This window comes from Erpetoichthys calabaricus, chromosome 13, assembly GCF_900747795.2.
Source record: "Erpetoichthys calabaricus chromosome 13, fErpCal1.3, whole genome shotgun sequence".
Lineage (NCBI taxonomy): Eukaryota > Metazoa > Chordata > Cladistia > Polypteriformes > Polypteridae > Erpetoichthys > Erpetoichthys calabaricus.
Window position 1 is genome coordinate 59,079,683 of NC_041406.2, and position 25,220 is coordinate 59,104,902.

Sequence of the window (25,220 nt, forward strand, 5' to 3'; positions counted from 1 at the left end):
GACCGGAGAAAGTACAGTCCCTTGTGGCGCTCCTGTGTTGCTGACCACAATGTCAGACGTGCAGTTCCCAAGACGCACATACTGAGGTCTGTCTTTAAGATAGTCCACGATCCATGCCACTAGGTATGAATCTAATCCCATCTCTGTCAGCTTGTCCCTAAGGAGCAGAGGTTGGATTGTGTTGAAGGCGCTAGAGAAGTCTAGAAACATAATTCTTACAGCACCACTGCCTCTGTCCAAATGGGAGAGGGATCGGTGTAGCATATAGATGATGGCATCTTCCGCTCCCACCTTCTCCTGATATGCAAACTGCAGAGGGTCAAGGGCGTGTTGAACCTGTGGCCTCAGGTGGTGAAGCAGCAGCCTCTCCATGGTCTTCATCACATGTGATGTCAGAGCAACAGGCCGAAAGTCATTCAGCTCACTAGGACGTGATACCTTTGGGACTGGGGTGATACAAGATGTTTTCCAAAGCCTCGGGACTCTCCCCTGTTCCAGGCTCAGGTTGAAGATGCGCTGTAGAGGACCCCCCAGCTCCGATGCACAGACCTTCAGCAGTCGTGGCGATACTCCATCTGGACCCGCTGCTTTGCTGGCACGAAGTCTCCTCAGCTCTCTGCTCACTTGCGCTGTTGTAATTATGGGTGGGGATGTTTTTCCTATGCTGGTATCAGCAGAAGGATGTGTGGAGGGTGCAGTACTCCGAGGTGAGAGTGAGAGTGGGTTAGGGTGGTCAAACCTGTTAAAAAAGTTGTTCATTTGGTTTGCTCTCTTCACGTCTCTCTCAATGGTGGTACCCCGCTTCGAGCTGCAGCCAGTGATGATCTTCATCCCATCCCACACTTCCTTCATGCTGTTATTCTGCAACTTCTGCTCCAGCTTTCTCCTGTACTGCTCCTTCGCCGCCCTGAGTTGGACTCGGAGTTCCTTCTGCACGCGCTTGAGCTCATGCTGATCACCGTCTTTAAAAGCCCTTTTCTTCTGATTCAAAAGGCCCTTGATGTCACTTGTAATCCATGGCTTGTTGTTAGCATAGCAGCGTACTGTTCTTACTGGAACTACAATGTCCATACAGAAGTTGATGTAGTCAGTAGTGCAGTCAACAACTTCCTCAATGTTCTCATTATGAGATCCCTGCAGGATATCCCAGTCTGTAGTTCCAAAAAGTTCTCTCAGAGTATTCTCAGCCTCCGGGGTCCACTTCCTGAATGATCGTGTGGTTGTAGGTAGGACTCTAACTTTTGGTTTATAGTGAGGCTGAAGCTGAACCAGGTTATGATCTCCTTTCCCAAGCGCAGGCAGCGGGGTGGCACTGTATGCGTCTTTAACGTTTGCATACAGTAAATCAATAGTCTTATTTCCCCGGGTGTTACAGTCCACATACTGGGAAAATGCAGGCAATGTTTTGTCCAGCGTCAGTATATAGGTCAGTATTATTAGTTTATGTAGTTAATGTGTGAGCTCATGTATGCAAATAATGTACAGTTTAACTATTTCTGTTATTCATTAGAACTGCAAACTTGTGCAAGTTCTATGAGACATACTCTGTGAAATCCATCCATCCATCCATCCATTATTGAACCCGCTATATGCTAACTACAGGGTCATGGGGGGCTGCTGGAGCCAATCCCAGCCAACACAGGGCGCAAGGCAGGAAACAAACCCCGGGCAGGGTGCCAGCCCACCGCAAACTCTGTGAAATCACTACATAAAAATAAATCAATCATTAAATTGAAGTCTTGTCAGAGCAGGGTTAAATTCACAAAGATCTTCAAATCAGCACCCAAAACAAAAGGAGTAGACCAACTCAAAGATTCAAGAAATTTCAAGAGAAAATAGCTTTCTTAAGCTACACAAAAGGGTTTTCTTTTGAAATAAAGTGAAGACTACCAAAATGGATGTGGGTCACCCTTAAATAAGATGACAGCCAAAAGTACTATATGTGGTGTCACACTCATGTAAGCATAAATGTAGAATCCACATGTAGGGGCATTATAGCAATCAAATTCAAAATGGCATGGCAATGACATCATCCACATGCAAAACAAGAAAGAGAAAAAATAAAATATACAAAATGAAATAAAGAAAAAGTGATAAAATCTTGGACTAAGCCATGACAATAAAAAGAAAAATAATAAAAGTATTACAATTTTTGCTTAAATCATGACATTTCCAAGGTCAAACATCAAAAATAACAACCTCTAAGGTAAAATCCAAAGTAGTGTTTCTTAGGAGTGATCTCAAATTAAAAAAAAAGAAAAGGAATATTAAATTAACACATTTCATTTCTATAGTTTCATTCTTTCTCTGTATATATCTTCTCACATTAATTCTTGTGTTATTATTATGCTCAAAATATTTTCCTTGACTGCGGTGAGTTGGCACCCTGCCTGGGATTGGTTCCTGCCTTGTGCCCTGTGTTGGCTGGGATTGGCTCCAGCAGACCCCCGTGACCCTGTGTTCAGATTCAGCGGGTTGGAAAATGGATGGATGGATGGATATTTTCCTTGAATTAAATAGTGATCTTATAGCACAATGTACCTAAATGCAAAATGACACTCATAATGATGTCACTCTTGAATAAATGTGTATAGTAAAGAAAACTGGGGAATGATAAAATATTAAACAGAGTGGACAAGAAAGTAATCAAAGGACAGGAAATAAATGTGTTAAACTGAGACAAAAAATCAAGAAAAACATAAGACCAAAACAAAGATGCTAAGCAGAAACATTGTGAAAAAATATCTCTTGAGCCACAAAAGGCACTAGCATTAGTTAGAATTTTCTTTGTATAAATACAATAATGTTTTAAAAATGTAGCTTATTTTTAAAAAAGATTTAGGTCTATGATATAAGTAATAGTGTGCCACCATCTTAAATAGTGTCAGCCCAATGTTTTCACTTAGTGTTTATGCCCGATCATGTGCTTGGCAATAAATGTCATTGTTAACAACCACAAGGCTACTGCCACACTAAATGGTGGCAAACATGGTAAAGGATATCTCAAAATGACACTGCGATGACTTCACCACCACAATGATAACAAAAACAACTAATCTTGAATCGCAAAACTCAACAAAACAACATATCCATAACACAGATTCTTGAGAAAAATGCAGCATAACATGGAGGTAATTTTAACTTTTGAAATATTCCAATTAATTTTCTAGTTAGCCTTCTTGGTAATAAGACCGCTAACTACTGTCTGATCAGTCTTACAACTATACAGCTATACAGGGTTGCCAGATCCTTAAAACTTTATAGCCCAAGTTAAGCTTAAAAATAGCGAATTTGCCTCCAAAAAATAGCCCATTACCTGAGGTAGAAAGCGAGTGGTGGTGTCAGAGCAAGAGAGTTAGGTACATACCACCAAAGCCATGTGTCCCTTCAGAGATATTTCAGAATGATAGAATTGGTATATACCATCACACAACGGGGTCAGATGAGTCCCCCTTGGAGAATTTACAATGGTGAAGAACATATACAAGTGCAAACAGCAGGGGAAGGGGTGCCAGAGGGATGAAAAATAGCCCAATAGCCCAAAAATTTGCATTGTTTTAAAAAAAGGTGAACAAAAAAACAACAGCCTGTGAAAAGCCCATTTTTCCCCAGCTATCAAAAAACTTGGAATTGGCAACATTGCAACTATACCTTGTAAAAAAACTCATAATTTCCTAGTCCAAAAGTCTCAAATGTGGCTCTTTGCGTTCACATTTCACCATTATGTGCCTAACTACATAAAATAAAAGTTTGGCAAAAAAATATATTAATGTCACCAATGTTCAAGAGATGCTTGATAATTCATTAATATAGTGCAAAGTATACACAGCGCATCACTTTTTCCACATTTTGTTTACAGCCTTATTCCAAAATGGATTAAATTCATTTTTTTCCTCAGAATTCTACACACAACACCCCATAATGACAATGTGAAAAATGTTTATTTGAGGTTTTTGCAAATTTATTAAAAATAAAAAAATTGAGAAAGCGCATGTACATAAGTATTCACAGCCTTTGCCGTGAAGCTCGAAATTAAGCTCAGGTGCATCCTGTTTCCCCTGATCATCCTTGAGATGTTTCTGCAGCTTAATTGGAGTCCACCTGTGGTAAATTCAGTTGATTGGACAGGATTTGGAAAGGCACACACCTGTCTATATAAGGTCCCACAGTTGACAGTTCACGTCAGAGCACAAACCAAGCATGAAGTCAAAGGAATTGTCTGTAGACCTCAGAGACAGGATTGTCTCGAGGCACAAATCTGGGGAAGGTTACAGAAAAATTTCTGCTGCTTTGAAGGTCCCAATGAGCACAGTGGCCTCCATCATCCATAAGTGGAAGAAGTTTGAAACCACCAGGACTCTTCCTAGAGCTGGCCGGCCATCTAAACTGAGTGATCGGGGGAGAAAGGCTTTAGTCAGGGATGTGACCAAGAACCCTATTGTCACTCTGTCAGAGCTCCAGAGGTCCTCTGTGGAGAGAGGAGAACTTTCCAGAAGGACAACCATCTCTGCAGCAATCCACCAATCAAGCCTGTATGGTAGAGTGGCCAGACGGAAACCACTCCTTAGTAAAAGGCACATGGTAGCCCGCCTGGAGTTTGCCAAAAGGCACCTGAAGGACTCTCAGACCATGAGAAAGAAAATTCTCTGGTCTGATGAGACAAAGATTGAACTCTTTGGTGTGAATGTCAGGTGTCACGTTTGGAGGAAACCTGGCACCATCCCTACAGTGAAGCATGGTGGTGGCAGCATCATGCTGTGGGGATGTTTTTCACCGGCAGGGACTGGGAGACTAGTCAGGATAAAGGGAAAGATGACTGCAGCAATGTACAGAGACATCCTGGATGAAAACCTGCTTCAGAGTGCTCTTGACCTCAGATTGGGGCGACGGTTCATCTTTCAGCAGGACAACGACCCTAAGCACACAGCCAAGATATCAAAGGAGTGGCTTCAGGACAACTCTGTGAATGTCCTTGAGTGGCCCAGCCAGAGCCCAGACTTGAATCTGATTGAACATCTCTGGACAGATCTTAAAATGGCTGTGCACCGACGCTTCCCATCCAACCTGATGGAGCTTGAGAGGTGCTGCAAAGAGGAATGGGCGAAACTGGCCAAGGATAGGTGTGCCAAGCTTGTGGCATCATATTCAAAAAGACTTGAGGCTGTAATTGCTGCCAAAGGTGCATCGACAAAGTATTGAGCAAAGGCTGTGAATACTTATGTACATGTGATTTCTCAGTTTTTTGATTTTTAATAAATTTGCAAAAACCTCGAGTAAACTTTTTTCACGTTGTCATTATGGGGTGTTGTGTGCAGAATTCTGAGAAAAAAAATGAATTTAATCCATTTTGGAATAAGGCTGTAACATAACAAAAGGTGGAAAAAGTGATGCGCTGTGAATACTTTCCGGATGCACTGTATGCTTACATACTTCATATAAAAATTATTAAGCATTGAGATAAAACATTCAATTTATTTTTTCAGTTGATAAATATTCAATTTAGGTACAATAAGGAATTCATATCTAAAGTAACTAGCTAGCATGTTAACCATTTTGCACAATGTCAAAAGCAGATAACATTATTGGGGGTGGGAAAAATTTAATTGTAAGTGTTGAATATAATTGAAAGTGAAAGATGAAAAAAATGCACTTGAACAAAGAAAAGTGTACTCATTTGACATGAGTGCATGTTGTGCAATGTCCTTGTGTGTAAGTGGAGAAGTGGAGAGATGAAGTTGTTAAGGCGAGGCAGATGGGAGAATAATCTGTGACACAAATGAAGTGATGCATGACAGTAGTTGGGCTGTAAGATATCCTGGTGGGATTAGGTCACATTTACAAAGGGGCAGGAGAAAAATAAAATATGCAGAGAACAGCAGGGGGTGAGATGGGGATACTAAGAGCCTTCCAAGCAGATAGGTTGCAGCAGGAGTTCTAATTAGCTTCTACCTTGTGTGATGGACAAGTGACCTGGGGATTCATCTGACCCTTTAAGAGGGATTTGGGGTTCATAATTTCAGACACCTGGATCTGCTAGAGGTACTTCTGGCAAAAATGTTCCCTGTGACACTAGGTTAGTTATAGGGGTTTGCGGGGGGACTTATTTGGTCCAGGTTCAAGTCAGGTAAGCTTTGAGGTCACAAAATTGGTGTTGACAAGAGGAAGAGAGGCCAGAAAAAGGAATATGTGAAAAAGGAAGAACAATTATGGTAAGAAAGTGGGTCCACCACCCCATCAGGGAGAGACAGAGTAACCTATTATTTAGTAGGGCCTCTTTGGCTTCATTTGGGGTTTGTAGTCTGCTCATCATCATCCCTCCAGGTGTTGACACAATTATTTTTGTGATTCTATTAAAACAAAAGAGGTTTCAAAGTTCCAATGAGAAACAGGTTTTCACCCTGTATATGCCAATTAAAGGTGTAAAAGGATTTAAACATAAGGTTTTCAGAACTGAGAGAGAGGACCCATGAACCTCTGGCCCAAACAACAATAGCAATCTTTATATATAATCTTCATTTGGATCTTGATCTTTGTTTGTCCGCAAATGAATTAGAAGAAGAAGCACTAGCTGGTAGTAGAGAGACAGCTAAAACATAGGCATTGCATTAAGAATCTCCTCCAGGCTTACACTACTGAAGACTGTAGTACTCCAGTCACACCTCAAAACACAGACATTCAAACTAAACAAATTGTTGTGCTTTAAATGAACTAATCTTTATATATAATCTTCATTTGGATCTTGATCTTTGTTTGTCCGCGAATTCATGTTCCCCTGACACTGCCTTGGTTGTTACTTTTCTTTACAAACACTGTCAATACCACTCTTTGTGTTTAGATCTGGCGTCGACACCTGCTTCGTTGTCGAGACTGTGTTTTATTCTTTTTCTATCGACCGTCGTTGGCAGCACTTTGTCCAAGTCGAATGTTCACCCACTTCTTGGAGTCGGTAGTCAGAGTATATAGGTCGGACACACTTCTGTGATTTTCCATCAGTCGGCTTTGGAGTTCAAGAGAGAAGCATTGGTTCTTCCTTACTCTTTGGATTGCCACAAAGTAACCTGTGAGATTGGAGAAAGGTTGAGAAGAGATCGTGAGAGGAAACGACAGCGTCGTGAAAACGAGACGGACTGTGAATGGAGAGAAGCAGAAATGCTCCTCCACCACCACATAATTACTATTCAGAAAGTGATTCCGAGTAGGCCGTTCCTATCGAATCAATGTCCAAGGGTTTTGTTTTGTAATTTTGTTTCCCTTATAAAAAATCATAATGCTGTGCGACGAAGGGCCCAGCCGCGTTTAAACAGGGAGCCCTTCACAGACAACTTTAACATGCGCAACGTAGTTGGACGCACATGGCTAGTGTTCTTATATAGTTAAAGAAGAGACACAAAGACAAAAGCAAAGAGTACAATCTAAAAATGTATGCCGGAAAGGTAAAGTCAAAACTAATCCTCAACTCCAAAACTTAATCCTAATTCAATTCAATATCCACAAACAAGAAAACTAAAGAAAACCACACAATCAGGAATCCAAAGAGGGACAACATGTGAAAGGGAAACTACAATGCAGAAGCAACCATTTCATGGACTACTGGCTCTTAAATAACACAGAGGCAGCTTTTCAGTTGCAGCATGATGGGGCCCCACTCTTCTCGGTTTAACATACAGAGAGCAAAGAATATAATGTACAGAACTGACACACAGTGAAATAATATAACTTGAAAGCTATAACACGTTATAAAATAACAAAACATTATATATATATATATATATATATATATATATATATATATATATATATATATTGTGGTACCTGGATGGGGGTGGTACCCAGCCGGGATGCCCGAGAAGATCAGAGGAGGGCTTGTGCCTTTTACAGACTTCGAGGGGGCGACCGCCCTGGGGGAAGCTCGACCCTGTAGGGGCCCGTGGTCACTGCCAGGGGAACTCCAATACCTGGATGACCCCAGACCGCAGCACTTCTGCCACACCAGGAAGTGCTGGGGGAAGAGGAACAGGGACACCCGGAGTGCTTCCGGGGAGACAGCTGGCACTTCCGCCACACTGGGGCGTGTCAGTGGGAGATTGCCGGGAACACACCTGGAGCACATCTGGGTGCTTATTTAAAGGGGCCGCCTCCCTTCAGAGATGGACTTGAGTCGGGTGGAAGAGTGGACAAGGTTTCTGAAGGAGAGAAGGAGGCGGTCTGGAAGAAAAGAGAGAGTAGGCATTGTGTTGGCCTGGACTGAGGGGTATTGGGGTTGTGAGTAGTGATCATGGAGCACCAAAATAAATGTGTGTGGGGTGATTTAAACGTGTCTGCCTGTCTGTGTCCGGGTCATATTCCACAATGGCGTCCAACATGGGGTCCTCCATCTGTTCCAAGACGGAGACCCCAAAACAAATATTTTGTGGACGGCCCGGAGCAGCAGGCACCCCCGCACACGTTCCAAGGGTGCGGAGTGCTCACGGCCCCGAGACAACAAGTAAAACCCCAGATCGCAACCGGGAAGCGGTCAGATTCCTACCTGGTGCGGGAAAACACCGACGGGCGTTGGAGAAGTGCAGTGGGCTCCTGTGACTGTGCTGCCGCCGAAGGCGTCCGGCGGTGGCGTGGCGTATCGGAAGACCATGCCGAGGCAGGCGCCTCGGTCAGATGGGATCCGGGAAAGACAGCCCCTGCATGCCGGCAGCCAGCCCGGGAGGGCTGAGCTTGTTTTGTGTTTTGCAGGCAGGGGCTGCCCGGGTCCACACGTATGGCAAAAGCACGCCGAACCACAGCGCTGGGCGGACGTGGCAGCGGCAGAAAGAGCTGCCGGAAAGGAAACGCTGCATCTGGAAGAGCCAGCATGTCGCTGCACCAGGAGGAGCGGAGCCAAGATGGCCGCGGACAGGAAGTCCCTACTTGAGACAAGCACGGGGTTGGACGGTGTGTCTTGTGTGCCCGCCAATGAATATATAGAGGCGGGACCAAGGAATGTCCGTCTCGTGCCAGGGAGAGACCTGATTGGGCTGGAGGAGCCTCACAGGAAGCAGCCGGCGAAGATGACTGACAACCCGGTAAGTCAATCGTCGGCTGACTTTCTGTGCTTGTCCCTGATGCAGGTGCTGAGTGTCCTCCGTGCTGAGTTACAGGAGCTGAAGGGGGAGGCGGTCGCGTCGGAGACATCAGAATGGCGCGACGCCGGAGTCTTCGGCCGGAGAGGCACGGCGGAGACGGTGAGTAAAGCCAACTCCGTAAAGCATAAAGGAGAGCCCACCGAAATTGGCCGTGATTCGAATGATCAGCATCGAGTAGGTGGATCTCCGACACTGCATGTGGAGGTGAGTGCTGTGCGCGAGGTGAGGGGAAAGACAGAGAGAGGGCTGGCAGGACACGGGCTGACGAGTGCCCTGGGTCCTAGCGCCCTACGCCCCAAGCCTGCAGCAGTCTCACGTCGCTCTATAGGGACGCAAACCGGACAGGGTCTGTACTTTTCCCATAGGCAGACTCCAATCGCTATAGCGTCCCAGAGTATAAGGGGGAATCGAAGAGAGAATACCGGTTCCTCCGATAAGAAAGGCCGTCCTCTGCGGAGACAGAGAAAAGCCCCGGAGTTGGCGGGGATGACGACAGTGGGAGCGGACCCATCGGGTCCAGTCAGACGGGCACGGAATCCACGGAGGAGGTGCCGAAAAGGCATGTTGCGGGGTGCCGGTTCGGACCCCGGGCACGCAGTAGGACCTGCTCCATTGGGGACCTGCCCTCATAGAACGGGATGCTTCACTGGAGGATTCTTCGCTGGCGATGGGGTGCTCCCACTGCTGGTGGGGGCTACGGAGGTGCGAGCGGCTCGGTCCAAAGGGGCACGAAAACCTCGGATGGGGTGTCGAAGTGGTATGTTCCAGGGTGCCGGCTTGGACCCTGGACATGTAGTAGGACCCACTTCGAGGAGGAGTTGCCCTCGCGGGATGTGTCGCTTCGACCGACGTGTCTTCGCTTGCAGTGGGGCACTGTGGTACCTGGATGGGGGTGGTACCCAGCCGGGACGCCCGAGAAGATCGGAGGAGGGCTTGTGCCTCCTCCAGACCTTGAGGGGGCGAACGCCCTGGGGGCCGCGGGTACAAAGCTGAGAAGCTCGACCCTGTAGGGGCCCGTGGTCACCGCCAGGGGGACCCCAATACCTGGAGGACCCTGGACCACAGCACTTCCACTACACCAGGAAGTGCTGGGGGGAAGAGGAACAGGGACACCCGGAGTGCTTCCGGGGAGAGAGCCGGCACTTCCGCCACACTGGGGCGTGTCAGTGGGAGATTGCCGGGAACACACTTGGAGCACATCCGGGTGCTTATTTAAAGGGGCCGCCTTCCTTCAGAGATGGACTTGAGTCGGGTGGAAGAGTGGACAAGGTTTCTGAAGGAGAGAAGGAGGCGGTCTGGAAGAAAAGAGAGAGAAGGCATTGTGCTGGCCTGGACTGAGGGGTATTGGGGTTGTGAGTAGTGATGGATTGTATTATGGAGCACCAAAATAAATGTGTGTGGGGTGATTTAAACGCGTCTGCCTGTCTGTGTCCGGGTCATATTCCACAATATATATATATATATATATATAATATATATATATATATATATATATAAAACATTAATATTGCAAAATAAATAAAAATAATCAACAAAGAATAACAGAATACAGAGCCCTAATAGGACCATAAAAATTATGACAACAGTTCCACATTGTTTTAGAATACTTAGGTTTGAACAATAATATGTGTTAAGTATACACTGGAATACTGAAAGCATGTAATAAGGGAATACAGCAAATATGTCACAACTAATACACTGTAACACAAGGAAGTGAAAAAAACAAATGTTATTCTAATATATCAACTCTCAAAATAAAAAACAGATATATGTGTTTTTTTAATTCTCTTCTGAACATTGTGTATATTGCAGGTGTACCTGTACTGAACTGTATGTATGTTGTTCTAATGTTGGTCCTTCTGCTAAATGCAAACACTGCTAATTACTGAATTATTTTGAACAGCTCTGAAGGAAGCTTTTGCCAGCCATGATGAAATTCAAACTATGGCCCAAGAACACTTTAATATGTTGAACCTTGTTGTAAGTTGAGATTTACTTAAAAATCATTAAATTTTGATGTTTGAGATGCTGAAAAAAACTGTAATAGTAGGTGTTAATGATTTGTGTAAAACATATACATTAGTTTAAACTTCTTCTTCTCCTTCTTCTTTCGGCTGCTCCCATTAGGGGTTGCCACAGTGGATCATCTTCTTCCATATCTTTCTGTCCTCTGTATCTTGCTCTGTTACGCCCATCACCTGCATGTCCTCTCTCACCACATCCATAAACCTCCTCTTAGGCCTTCCTCTTTTGCTCTTGCCTGGCAGCTCTATCTTTTAGCATCCTTCTTCCAATATACTCAGCATCTCTCCTCTGCACATATCCAAACCAACACAATTTCGCCTCTCAGACTTTGTCTCCCAACCGTTCAACTTGAGCTGACCCTCTTATGTCCTCATTTCTAATCCTGTCCATACTCATCACACCCATTGCAAATCTTAGCATCTTTAACTCTGCTACCTCCAGCTCTCTCTCCTTGTTTCTGGTCAGTGCCACCGTCTCCAACCAATATAACATAGCTGGTTTCACTACCACCCTGTAGACCTTCCCTTTCACTCTTGCTGACACCCGTTTGTCACAAATCACTCCTGACACTCTTCTCCACCTATTCCCCCCTTTCTGTACTCTCTTCTTCACTTCTCTTCCACAATATCCATTACTCTGTACTGTTGATCCCAAGTATTTTAACTCATCCAACTTTGCCAACTCTACTCCCTACATCCTCACCATTCCACTGACCTTCTCTCATTCATACACATGTATATGTTTAAACAGTACTGCAGATAAGTATTTTAATATGCCCTAACAGTAGTAAAAAAAATAATGTTATGAACTAAATAATTTCTGCATATTTGTACATTTTGTTTGAATTTTTTGCCTCGTTTTTTTTTTCAGTACTTTGCATTCTTTGCTTTTTTCATTTTAGTTTGAAACTAATGATCACAATATATTTCCTGATGGTCAATATATGCCAAGGATCCTTTTCGTTGGTAAGGATTTGTAGTGTCATGTAATTTTCTAACACACTTATTCCAGACTGGGGTCGTGGGGTGTTTAATGCAACGTAACTTTAATAATTGCTACTCTTTTCATGTCTCTTGTGTCTATTGGTTGCCTATTAGTAAAGTCTTGCATTAACAAGTTTATTATTGGTGACTCTCTAAGGTGAGTACCACACTGTGAAACCCAGTTAGGGCAATGGAGGGTAACAGAGATCCATTGTCTATCTGGCAGCACTGAGTACAAGGCAAGACCAGGACGTCAAAGATATGGAACAGATTTTAAAAAGCCAGTTAACCTTTTATAAATTTCTTTTGGGGTACCATCTGAGAAACCTATGGAGCTATGGATAGAATATGCAAACACAAGGCTACTGGGCAAAGGATCTGAACCCAGGATACTGGATGTAACAGCTCTAACCACTTCACCTTAAATATATGGCAAATGTTTCTAAAATATTTAAAAACCAATAAATTATAAATGTTTGATGTGGCTGTGCTGTGACTAGTGCTGCTGCTACCTCACGCTTGCAGAAGAGTTCAAGTCCAAGGCTACACCCATAAAAATACCAGCTCTTTAATAACACTTTACTGGATTGTGTGGATTCTACACTCTTAAAAATAAACATGCCAAAGGGGTTCTTCTATATCGATCTACCCATATGAAGGTTCCAGAAAGAACTTTTATTTGTTTAGATCTGAAACAGGCTCCACAGAGTGAATAACCGTGAATAGATGGTAGCAGAATTGTGAGTCTTGCTGCATACGTCCAGTAACACAGGCTAAGTCCAGGTTTTCTTCATCTGTTAGAGTCCTGCACCCACCATGCATTTAAGGTTTTGTTTTTTTTCTACATATTAGGAAGCTTTTCAGAGCACAAAGAGCCAACTTTGTATGCAAAGAAGTCTTCCCAGAATGAAATGGTGCGTTGTCAAGCAATAGTTTTAGAGAGAACCATAAGACTCAGTAATGAAATATTAAGTGTCATTAAGGAACCAGTATTTTTAACAGTGTATTCGAGCTGTTGCTTGACAAAGAAGGGTTTTTTGCATTTAAAATTGGTTCATTGAAATTTGAAATGGTTCTTACGTGGACAAAACAGAAATTTTTAATGTATAGTGTGCTACCTACACTCTTAAAAACAATGGTATTTTAATGGTGCTATATGCTTCTTTACTGAGCTGTGTGGTTCCTTCTAAAACTATTGCTTGACAAAGCACCCTTTCATTTTGGGATGGCTTCTTTGCATGTACTTTGAAAAACTTCCTAATATGTAGAAGAAACCTGAAATCTTCAAAGTGTGGTAGGCTACCTAGCAGGACACTAACAGATGAAGAAAATCTGGGCTTAGCCTCGGCTACTCTATGTTTGCAGCATGAGTCTTTTTAAAAACACGACCCATTGATATGTCACTAATCTGTTTCAATATGTTACTTACTGTTTGGGGCATGTTATGGATCTAAATAAATAAAGGGTTCTTTCTGGAACCTTCATGCAGATGGGTCTTTTGGGAACCAAACCCTATAGCATCGCTCTGAAGAACCTCTCTGGCACCTTGATTTTTAACAAGGTAGCAGGATCCTGATAGATTATGAAAATCTGAATTGAGCCCATTTGATTGTGGGCCATAAGAGTCCTTTTAAAACCAGGAATTTAATAGAATTTCACGTCTGTTATCATATCAACGGCTATTTATTGAGTAAGTAAATTATGGGTTCTTTCTGGAACCTTCATGTGGACAGTTCATTTGGGAACCATAAATGAGTAACCCGTGGCATTGCTCTGAAGAACCACTTTGGCCCCTTTATTTTTAAGAGTGTAGGTACTGCATTTGGGGAGTTGACACGTTTACGCTGGGTCCCATGTAAGTTGGCGCAAGAGACAGGGTTGGCTCCTGCCATGTCCTCCAGATCCCCATGTCCCTCTAATTAATGTAGGGATCAGTAACGATGGTTACTTTTCCAAACTTTCATTTACTGTTCTGCACATGTTAACAAGTGACACTAGGGTAGCTGGTAAGAACTCAGTGGTACTAAGTGAAATGACACACTAAATTTAGGTGACATACTAATTTTAGCATTCATATTTGTTTATCCATTTGTCACCTTGTTACTGAATGACGTTTGTATTTTCTTCTTTGTTGCTTTGGAGAAGACTATTAATCTGGTAATGTGTGTTTTATCATTAGATCCATCGCTAACAGTAAGAACTGAAATTACTGGAAGTCATGAAAATCAGAAATACAAATATGAAGACAAAGAAATTGAGATCTGTAAGTATGTAGTGTAAATTCCAGATCTTTCTGTAATGCTGTGAGCTGCAGATGTTGGATGGGTACAAGGTCAAAACTTCATCCACGGTAATGGTTCTCAAACTCAAAGCTGAAGATAACCAAGTGGCTGCAGGCTTTCTTCAGACCAATTCTGCTTTTAACTGGAGTCCTAAAGGCCATGTCATATTAGACGGCTTTTCCAATGACTTTCAGTCATAGTCTTCATTTAAATGATCTTAATGAGTCGGAGGTAGTTGAGGGCACAGTCCCATTAAGTCCAATCGGTTAGTGTAACTCCAGCTAGCCCGCGACTCACCTTAACAGTTGTACGGTGTGGACTCTGTGTGCATAAGAGCTGACAACTAATGAATGCTAATCCAGAAGTTCAATGCGTATAATGCAGCAATGAAGAATAAGGAATGCAGCTGTTTTGGACACCACAAACAGAGAAGAGAAGCTCATCTAACTGATGTCTCATATTCTACATATCACCACAGAATGGAAAAAAGAAAAAAGTTGTGGAGATTGCAGCTGAACGTATTGTACCTGTTGGCTCTTTGTACAGCACTGGTTTCGTCAGGTGGCACGCTGTTGGCTGTCACAAAAAGGGGCAAGGGTGACATGCCAAGCGATACTCAGTCATTTAAATTGGCATGGTCCAGAAACAAGACCAGCAACTGCAGTCAGCAAGTCAGCCATACCCTACAAGTACAAGCGGCATAATGTCATATTGACTTGACCTAATTAAGGAGGCACTTGTTTTCCAATTTCTGTGTTTTGGTGACAATCCAGAAATTACAAAACTGGAATTGCAACATTTTTATTGGGATGTTGCAAGTGTATATACGTATGTTACATGCTGATAATTTAATGTTTTATTTAATATTTAATGTCTTGGTTTTTAAGATTTTCATCATCATCATTTTATTGTTCTTTTTCAGGCGTTCTGATTATTTATATTCTTATTTATTAATGAGCACACCAGTGGGTATGACAGTGAGGTGGCTGCACTCCACAAGCATTTAGTGTCCTGTGCCCTGTGATTTGTGCTGCTCATCATTAGTTGTCTTTATTTGAACATAATTAAGGGAGCAAACTGCACAGAAAAAGTAGGAAAATGATAAAAAAAAGAGCTAACCCTTAAAGCTATGGAAAAAAAAAATTCTAAATTCATATACAATAAATACATTTTGCAGTAGTGCACTTTTCTGAAGAAAGAATGGAACAAAAAAAACTAATTAAACAATGAGATTAATTGTAACTAAAATTGAAATTATTCACCAAATATGAAATGACTCTCTAGATTTCATGCACAAGCACCATGTAAGCACACAGAGTTTCTAGACGACTTAACGTTATATCTTAGGAGTGCTGATATAACTGAAGTCCACCATGGACAACTCAATAAAACACAGACAGGAAGAGCATATAATACACCCCAGTAAGTTTGCTGCCTGTGGTTTCTTAGGCCGTGACACTACTTAACTAAATGAGTTTTGCTAAAAAAAAGATCCATGCATTACCAATCATATATTACAGAGATTTAATGGCCTCCATAACTGTTTGGAATGAAATGAAAGTGAAGTAAGTGGTGCTGGGTTAGTGGAGCTGGCCTACAATATCAAGGATCTGGTTTCATTGCTGGACTAATCACCCTCAGCGTAGCATTTGTCTTTTCTTAGTCACAGTGTGGGTTTTCTCAATGTACTCCAGTTGCTTGTCATATCCCAGTTTAGTTTTTTTAAGTTCTCTGAACTGGCCGAGTAGACACACCAACTGCACTTCAGAATTGGTCATTCAACTGAAGCTAAACATGTTCAGGCCCAGCCAGTACTTTGATGGGAGACCAGTTAGGGAAAGCTTGGGTAGCTGCTGGAAGAAGCGTTAGTGAGGCCAGCAGGAGGCACTCAGTTTGTGGTGTGTGCGTGGATCCCAATGACCCAGTGTAGTGATGTGGACGCTTTGTTGTAAAAATGGTGAATGAGGTAGAAAAATGAGGTCCTGACTCTCTATGGTCATAAAAGATCATTGGGCATCTTTCAGAAACAGTAGGGTGTACCCTAATGTCCTGGCTAAATTGTTGACCATGACCTCATCCATTCTGGTCCCCTTATCATCTCCAGTCTCTAGTTGGCTGTCTCTCGTACCCCTTCACCACCTAATAGCTAATGTGTAGTGAATGCACTGGTGCAAAAATGGCTGTCGTCAGATCATCCAAGTTGATGCTACACATCACTGGTGCTTGAAGTGTCTCCCCTACTGTCTATGTAAAGTGTCAAAGGAGTGCTGTATTAATTAACTTTCAATGAGTGTCCTCCAATAAACAGCTTGTCCATGGTTGGCTCCTTCCAGATGTTACTAAATTAAGCTCTCATCTCCTCTTGAAAATAAGGTGGTTAAAAGTAAAATGTATAGGAGATCATCCATCATTTGGAAATTCACAACAAGGTCCCAGAAGCCAAAGTCTATCCTATTGATACTAGGCACAAAATGAACCCTTGAAGGGTTGCACACACACACAGAGCAAGTTTTCAGTCACCAATTAATCCAATATCAATATCCTCTGGGTCTGGGAAGGAAACTGGAGCACACAGAGAAAAATCATCATGGACATGTGCCATGACTGGGCTGTGCTTTAAATCCATGACTCTGAAGCATTTACCACTGTGACTCCATTCTGTCCACGTGTATAATCAGGGTCTTCTTTTTTTTCTTTCTTCCATTCAGTGCATGAAAACATGAAAAAAGCTTTGAAGCTCCTCAGGTTTGATTTATAAGAACAATTAAAGATGAAACACTTGGAAGATTCTGACAACTTGTTGACTGCTGCTTTTCTACAACCAGTGTTTGTAAAAAAAGAATCTTAAATGTCATGGACTATGTATGATGTTGCATCATGAATGAAGTGCGTCCTATTCTTTCAAGACAACAAAGTCATGGTCCAAGGTCTGGGCATGCAATATTTTACTTTTAATAACAATATTTATTTGAAACTAAGTGTGAAATAAGCATTGAACAGAATAAATGAATAATATATAAACAATGAAAAGAGAAAATTTGGTTGAAAATGATATTTATAACCATAGATGGCATTATGGAAAAATGTAGAAGGTAGCCAACTGTCAAGGACGCTGGAACAAGAGACACAGTATTACTAACATACTTGTAACATAGAGCTTGATGTATTGGCACACCTGCTAGGCACAGGCATAAGGCCTCTACATTAAACACTCGTAAACTCAGTATTTATTATGTCCTAATTAACATTAATGAGGCTAGCCGGTGCCAATAATAACAGACATTGAAAATAAAAGCTGATGATGATTTAACTGTGAGTGTCATTCCTGTGTCTCTGGGGGTAGCATACAATAAGTAAAATAATGTCATCCATCCTGGACGAACCACAGTTTGTGCATTTCAGACAGAAAATGTGATGTGGGCCCAGGCAGCGACCTTCACTGAAGCTGAACCAACGTGTAGCTATGTGGAAGGACTGAGAGGCCACTGCTCTTTGAAGGATGAAATGAACGAGTGACTTCCACTCAGAGCAAGATAGCGTGAGTTGGAGAAATGTCAGGCTGCTCCTGAAGAATCTCTAGTGGAGGCCTGAGCGATTATAAAAGTCAATACAAGAGCACACACTGTATGTGTACTGCCAAATTATTTTTTAACCACTACTGCTTCATTTTTTCTGACTGTTTCGTACATTATAAAGGCTAGACTTATTTTCTAGATGTAATCATTTCTATCCACCTGCTGTCACTTGATAAGGAGCAAGGTAATTAGGGTTCTTGGACAGCCATAACTTAGATTGATGTGCAAGTGCATACTGCACATTTGGAGTTCAGCTTTAGAAGATGGATAAGCATGGGACAAATTAACAAAATGTAAAAAAAAAAAACAGAATATAGCAAAAAGATTCCACGATCCAAACACAACCCTGTAGTATGTTGGCACTAATAAATTACATAAGGTTTGGGAGCTAAACTATTTACAACTTTATTTGCAGTTAGTGACATTATTGAAGAGGCAGAACAGATTGAATGCATTACCACATTTCGCAGTTTATGGCAGTTTATGGCAAGCTGAATTAACGCTTAGAGATGTCTTAGTTTAAGATATCTGGAAATGCATTTAAGATATCTCAAAAAGAATTACGAATATCTGAAAATACATCTATTTCAAGATATCTGAAATCTTCTTCTTCTTCTTCTTTCGGCTGCTCCCGTTAGGGGTTGTCACAGCATTTTAAAATATCCTCTTTAATAAAACCCCTGTGTGCATCCAGTGTCCGTATGTGTGTGTCTTCTGGTGAAGTGCGCATGCGCGGGGCACTGTGCGATGCTACAAAGCACATGCTTCAAAGGCTGCCTGACGCGTCACACAAGACAGAGAGGGCGGGACCTATAAAATATCACGCGGCCGATCCAATCGGATTTCGGTACATGAGGTAAGACCTAAAACATAAAACACGAAAAATCCAATCGGGTACAGAGACGCGGAGACCAGCTTCCCCATTGTTGTGCAAGAGTGTAAAACACGAAAAATCCAATCGGGTGCTGAGATGCGGAGACCAGCTTCCCCATTGTTGTGCAAGTGTTCACTCTGAGGATGTCAGATTTGTGATTAAGAAGCTTGGCCCGTTAAAGTGTAAAGTGAAAGTCGTGGAAAGGGTTTTCGTAAATACAGTATATGAATTTTCATGATATTACAATACAATGACTTTTAAAAGTAGATTTATTTTTGCGCACATTAAATCAGTTGCTGGGGAGAATCTGCTAATTGCTCACTGTTGTGACAGAAAATTAAACGCATATTACGGACAGCAAAGCCAGTATTACTGTCAGAGAAAATTACAGGCATTTTACAGAAAAAATTTAATGAGGTAAAAGGTCCCTTGCCATTTAATATAGACTGTTCCTACTAATGTTTATGGCCTACTGTTCTAGCGCCCATTATTGTAACAGGCTTAATGTCTAGTCTGAAATAAATTTCCTGATATATTAAAATGATTTTAAATACATTCTGAGATATCTCAAATGCAGTTCGAAATATCTCGATGTAAGCTTGTATGTATTCTGAGAGATCTCAAATATATTTTAATGTCACTTTCTGTAAAATGTTTTATTCTTTCAATGAAACTTTCTGTTTATCTTAAGTAAAAATGAATTTCACTTATCTTGAAATGCATAGGAAATTATTTTGAGATACCTTTAAAATGCATTTTAGACATTTGAACCTGATCTTAAAATGTGCAGAATGTTATTTTAAGATATCTGAAAATGCATTTCAGATATCTCATAATGAATCTGTGATATCCTAAAATGAAAAGGAAGTTATTTTAAGATATCTTGAAATATACTTAGGATCTCTTATTAAGAATTTCACTGTTTAAGGTACAGTATCTAAAATTCAGTTTTAGATATCTCAAAATAATTTCATATTTTAAAACAGGTGCCTGCTCCATTTCAGATGTCTTAAAAATGTATTTTTAAGGTATCTTGGAAAAGACGTGAAATTATTTAAAGATATTTGATTAGCATTTTCAAGTATCTGTAATAGAATTTAAATGATCTCAAAATATCTTCCTGTCCATTTCAAGATATCTCAAATACATTTCAAAATATCTTAAAATGAACAGGAAGTTCCATTCAAAGAAAAAAGGAATTTTACCAGAAGTGATTTTGAGATACATTTAAATGCATTTGAGACATCTTGAACATCTTTAAATGTATGCAAGGTCAGTTTCATATATCTCAAAATATATTTCAGATATCTTAAAATGTAAAGGAACATATTTGGAGATATCTTGAAATGTGGTTCAGATATCTTAAACAAATAAATTACATCTTAAGACATTTGACATTCATTTTGAGACATCTCCAAATGTTAATGTCTTGCTATTTAGTTTTGTATAAAGTACCCCGTACGTGAGTAAGAGCAGAGAAACCTTCCTGAAAAGCAACCCAATAAAAGTAAAAGTTGCCCATAAGCAAACTACTCGAGTAGATGTATTTGATATTAATTGTACTCAAATATTAAACATACAAGTAAAGTAACTGAAGGACCTCTTTATGTTTCATATATTGTCAAAAACATTCTTACAAACTTTATTGTATGAAAGGGAGTTATATTATGATCACTATAGTATGAGCCAAATAAGTGCAACTTGAATTCGGTGACACGGACATCTTAACGATTGCATCTTAATTCAATATGGCAGGCTCTAACAGCAGAGGCATGCAGGTGTCCCCATCTTTAAAAAGGAGGCAAATGGTTGGTAAAATCCCTTTGTACAAGTTAATTTTTGTTATGTGAACACCAAATCACAATTAATCTTAAACTGAAAAAAAAATTAAGTGTTCCCTAACACCATGTGTTTACAAATAACACCAAATTGCATTAAAATTGACAGAATTAGTTTAATAATAATGATAGTCATCAAAACAAACCCTAAAAGGACATTGCCTTACAATAAATAATGTTTAATAAAGCTCTTTATCGACAGGTTGACATTTTCATTTTCATGCTTTCGGTTTCTTTTGGGCATTTCCAAATATGTTTTGGAACCATGATGCCCAGGAAAAAGTGAGAAGACATGTGAGCAACACACATGAGAAGGTGAGTGAACTACAGCAAGCGAAAATGCAAGTACACTTGATTGCAGCCTGTGGATCAGCCCCGCCCCATTTGGCATACTGCCAAGAGGATGACTTCTGAATGCTGTGGCATTAGCCTGTGGAAATAACTGAGACTGGAATTGAGAGTCTCAAACACCCAACCTCGTGCCAAACAGCCAGCATCGCATTAATCGGCAGGATGTGGTGGTGAGGTGTCCTTGGAATGACTGAGTAGTATAAGCTAATATAAAAGGAGGATTTTAAAATTGACTGTAAACCTAACTGGAAGCTAATGAAGTGATTTTAAAACTGACATTGTATGGTAATAATTCTTAGTTCTTCTGATCCTTGCTGCCGTGTTTTGAATTAACTGTAGGGCAGTAAGTGACAGTCCGAATAGCCTGACAACAAATGATTACAAAAGTCAATTCTGTCAGAAACAAGTGAACAAGCTAACTTTTCAAAATCCTGCTGAGTACAAGTTAAATCAATGTCAAAAATTATATATAAATTCCTGATGGATTCGGCCAAACTATAACCCAAGTCTTTCAAGCTGAGTGTTTAGCATTTTCTAAATTATCCACAGAATTACCATCCCCTAAAGCAGCATTTCTCAACCATTAAGTATTTGCGACCCGAGTTTTCATAACAGTTTTAATTGCGCCCCCCTAGCGTTTTTTTAAAAGGAGCCCACTAATACCAATTTGTTCTTTTTTAATTAATAATATATCATAGATGCATATTTTATACCTACTTAACTTTTATTGACATTTATCTAACTCTATATTTATTTTTCTAGTATCAAAATGTAGTTTAAGTTAATTTGTTTTGGTTTCAATAGATGTTTTTTTCATATTTTCGATAATTGTTAGGGGGGAGAACCGCTGCCCTAAAGGGACTTCAGTTTATTTTGAACTTAAAGACATAGAATTATAACCCCCCCATTGTTTGATATCTATAAATCAGCTAACAATTTAACCAAAGAAGTATTTATTATTTGGTTTAAATGATTGATACAGCTGAAGGTCATTATGAATGAAACTTTGCAGTTCAGAATGATATCTCTTAGTGGCAACATATATAGTCAAGGCAGAACTGGTCTTCCTGCTGAATTCTGAAGGACATCATATCAAACTGTCGACAGAAATTTGGAAGAACTATTGTATCTTCAGACTTATACAAATAATAAAATTAATGTAATAATTATGAAGTAAGTCAACTAAGAATGCTGCCTGTTAGGCCAACTAAATTCCCTGTCTTGTGTAAGGTTTTAAAGTAGAACTGTATCATTTTTAGTTTGAAATACAGCACAGAGATGTTAGCACTTATGTTACAGTGCCAAGTCAAGAAGTGTAGAGGTATATGAGAAAGAAAGGAGTACTAGATAAGTATGTGAGGACCATCCTGGATAAGGGTTGGGGTCAATTCAGGAATGAACTCAAGAATTCCAATTCAAACAAGGAAATGGAATTGGAAATTGAATTCAACATTAACTGCAGGAAACTGAATTGGAACTGAACTGGAGTTTCAGGAAGTGAAGTTCAAGTCAGTGAAATTCAGCCACATTCTGTTTATTGCTGTTTCTGAGAATTTATTTGGGTTACATGTGGGGACATTCATGTGAACTTTATTTATGATGCCTTACAAATAACAAGTAATGTATGGAAAATAGTTGATGAAGTGTAAATAAATAAAACTGAGAACTGTACATTAACAATTGATCAATGATGAGTGACACTGGCCATAATTATCTAAATATGCTGTTAATACCAGTTACTGTATATGATTACCAGGTCAATGCAATAAATGCTACCACATAAGATATGTCTCAAACCACAAAATAATGAGTTAATTATGTCCATTCATGTATTTTATTCACATATATTCACTTTTTATTTGTAGCTGGGAATCCACAAAAGGAGAAAATGAACCACATATCTTAAAAAAATATTGTATTCCTAAGCTTTTGACTCCTACCAGGCTTCATCAACAGAGGAAAATGATCAGACTTACAGGAACCCAAGACAATATATAGCAAATAAGAAGGGGAGGGTAGGTGGATTATTAATGAGATGGGGTTCAGAAGGTGTTGGTCATAAAGTCTTATTTATTATGTGCCTGTTCTTCTTTTCAAACCTGCATGTTTTGTGTTCATGTCCAAATGTCTGTTAATGGGGTTTTCATTGGATAGCCATGATTCAGCCAGTTCTCTGGCACTTTCAATATTAGCATTGAGTTTTATTTGCACCGAGTCCCATTTAAATGTGGGTTCTGTTGAACTTGTATGTGCATAAATCATAGACTGTGGGTCCTTCCTTCTGACAGCATGGTGATGTTCCTGGATACGTGTTGCGAGTGTTTTTGATGTTTGTCCCATGTATGCATCTGGATGTGAACCACATGGTATGCTGTAAACCACGTTCCATGTGTCTGCTGCTGACTCCTGCTTTTAGTATAAAAAAGGACTGGGCACAAAGTGTTTGTAGGCTTGTGCACTATTTTGATGCCTGATCTGGAAAGGATACGTGCTGTACTTTCTGATACCCTGTGATGATAAGGAAGTGTATGCCAAGTAGGGTCCCTTTGTGCATTTCCAGCTACAAATATGCAAACCATATCACAGACCTTCGTTTCCATTTACTTTTAATTGCATGGAATAATCATCATTTCCTGAAATTTGACATCAATAAGATTGCATCTTTCAGACCTAAGTATCTTAAAAACATGTTCTACAACAGGAGATGAGGCAGGAATAGCTTTGTACTGACATGCCATTTGAGCCGAATAGGGGAACCAGTTCTGGGTGTCCTTCCAGTACAGGAGGGGATCAGACTCCTCAGTATGGCATGGTAGGCTAAGGTTACTTTAAACCACCTGTGATGCTGATAACTCTGTAGGTGTGGATGGCACAAGTGCTAGACACGTTCGCTGATATTACTTATTGGTGGAATTGAATCTTCTTGTCCCATGCACAATTTTATACATGCTACAACTTAAACAAAAGCAATTTTTATTTTACATTGATAAATAACCAAACATTTATTAGCAATGGATAAAATCCTATGTGAATGATTTTTGTGTAAATGGTTTTAAAGTGCTTGGTCCACAACCAGTACCAGTACTCACCTGAGGATGCTGTTTAAACTTTGATGTAACTCAGTTGGATCCAAGAACAGGTTAACCACAATGCTTACAGACTGCTTTGTGGTTACCTGAAGTTCTAGGAGTTGGTTCACCAAAATGATCCTTCATAAAGGTCTTCCCAGCCATTTCCAGTTTAATAGGGATTCCAAATCTATGTGCCAATATTGCAATCCTGAGTTCAAACACAAATCAGATCCTCAAAACAGTCCAAGATCACACACAAAAAACAATCCAAACTCAATCAAAATTTTTCCAATCAAACACACAGAAAATCAACATGGGCCCTAATTAGCTTTCATTTATACTCATAGTTTGTGGACCTTCACTTTGCATGGAATTCTGGAAAACATCATTTTAACTCAAACTTAAGAAAATGTTGTTAGGGACATTAAAACCGCCAACTCCCTAAATATTCCCCAAGCCAGGCGAAATCTGAACAATTTTTGTTTTTTTACTTTTTTACATTTTTTTTACATTTTTTACATTTATTCAAGCAGTATTGACCACTAAATGTTGTGCAAGTTGCCAGTGTATACACGAAATCTATAAATGTAACCTGAATTCTCAGCTAAGCAAAACATCTTGATACCAAACCGTGCCCTTTTCAATGGTAGATACTGTCGAAACTGTAAGCGGCCCTTCCACGACAATAAACTTTCATCAACTGCAACTGACGGTCCTGGCATGTAGGGCAACTGAAATGCTTCAAATAAATGATCAATCAAAGGACGTAGCTTGAACAAGTGGTCGCGGTTTGGATCTTTCTTATCTGGCTCGTTTCTGTTGTCATTCAAATGAAAGAATTTCAGCAGCAAAGAGAATCGGTTACGTGTCATGACAGCTGCAAAAATAGGTGTTGTATACATAGGATCTGTAGACCAGTACATCTCAATATCTGGTTTTCTGATTATTCCCATCAACATCAAAATCCCAATGAATTTTTTCATTTCGTTTTCATCAGTGTCAAACCAAGCACGAACACGGGAATGTGGAGGTAAATTGGGATTTTTCTCAATAAACTGTGCTGCATACAGATTTGTCTGATGAACAAAATGTCTAATCAAAT

The 25,220-nt window shown here is 40.5% G+C and overlaps 1 protein-coding gene across 2 annotated transcripts in view; it reads left to right on the forward strand.

Annotated features, from left to right (window-relative positions):
• LOC114663347 (anterior gradient protein 3-like) overlaps window positions 1-17,719 on the forward strand; it is a 29,874-nt gene extending 12,155 nt beyond the window's left edge. Inside the window, exons 5-8 of one of the 2 annotated variants that reach the window (XM_028817021.2) lie at window positions 11,023-11,099; window positions 12,046-12,109; window positions 14,307-14,390; window positions 17,118-17,719. In XM_028817021.2, coding sequence (XP_028672854.1) covers window positions 11,023-11,099; window positions 12,046-12,109; window positions 14,307-14,390; window positions 17,118-17,167 — 275 coding nt within the window. In that variant the 3' untranslated portion in view covers window positions 17,168-17,719. Of the gene's footprint in view, window positions 1-7,831; window positions 9,219-11,022; window positions 11,100-12,045; window positions 12,110-14,306; window positions 14,391-17,117 lie in introns of those variants that run through there. The other variant, XM_028817020.2, reaches the window with a different exon arrangement.
• Window positions 17,720-25,220: the final 7,501 nt, after the last annotated feature.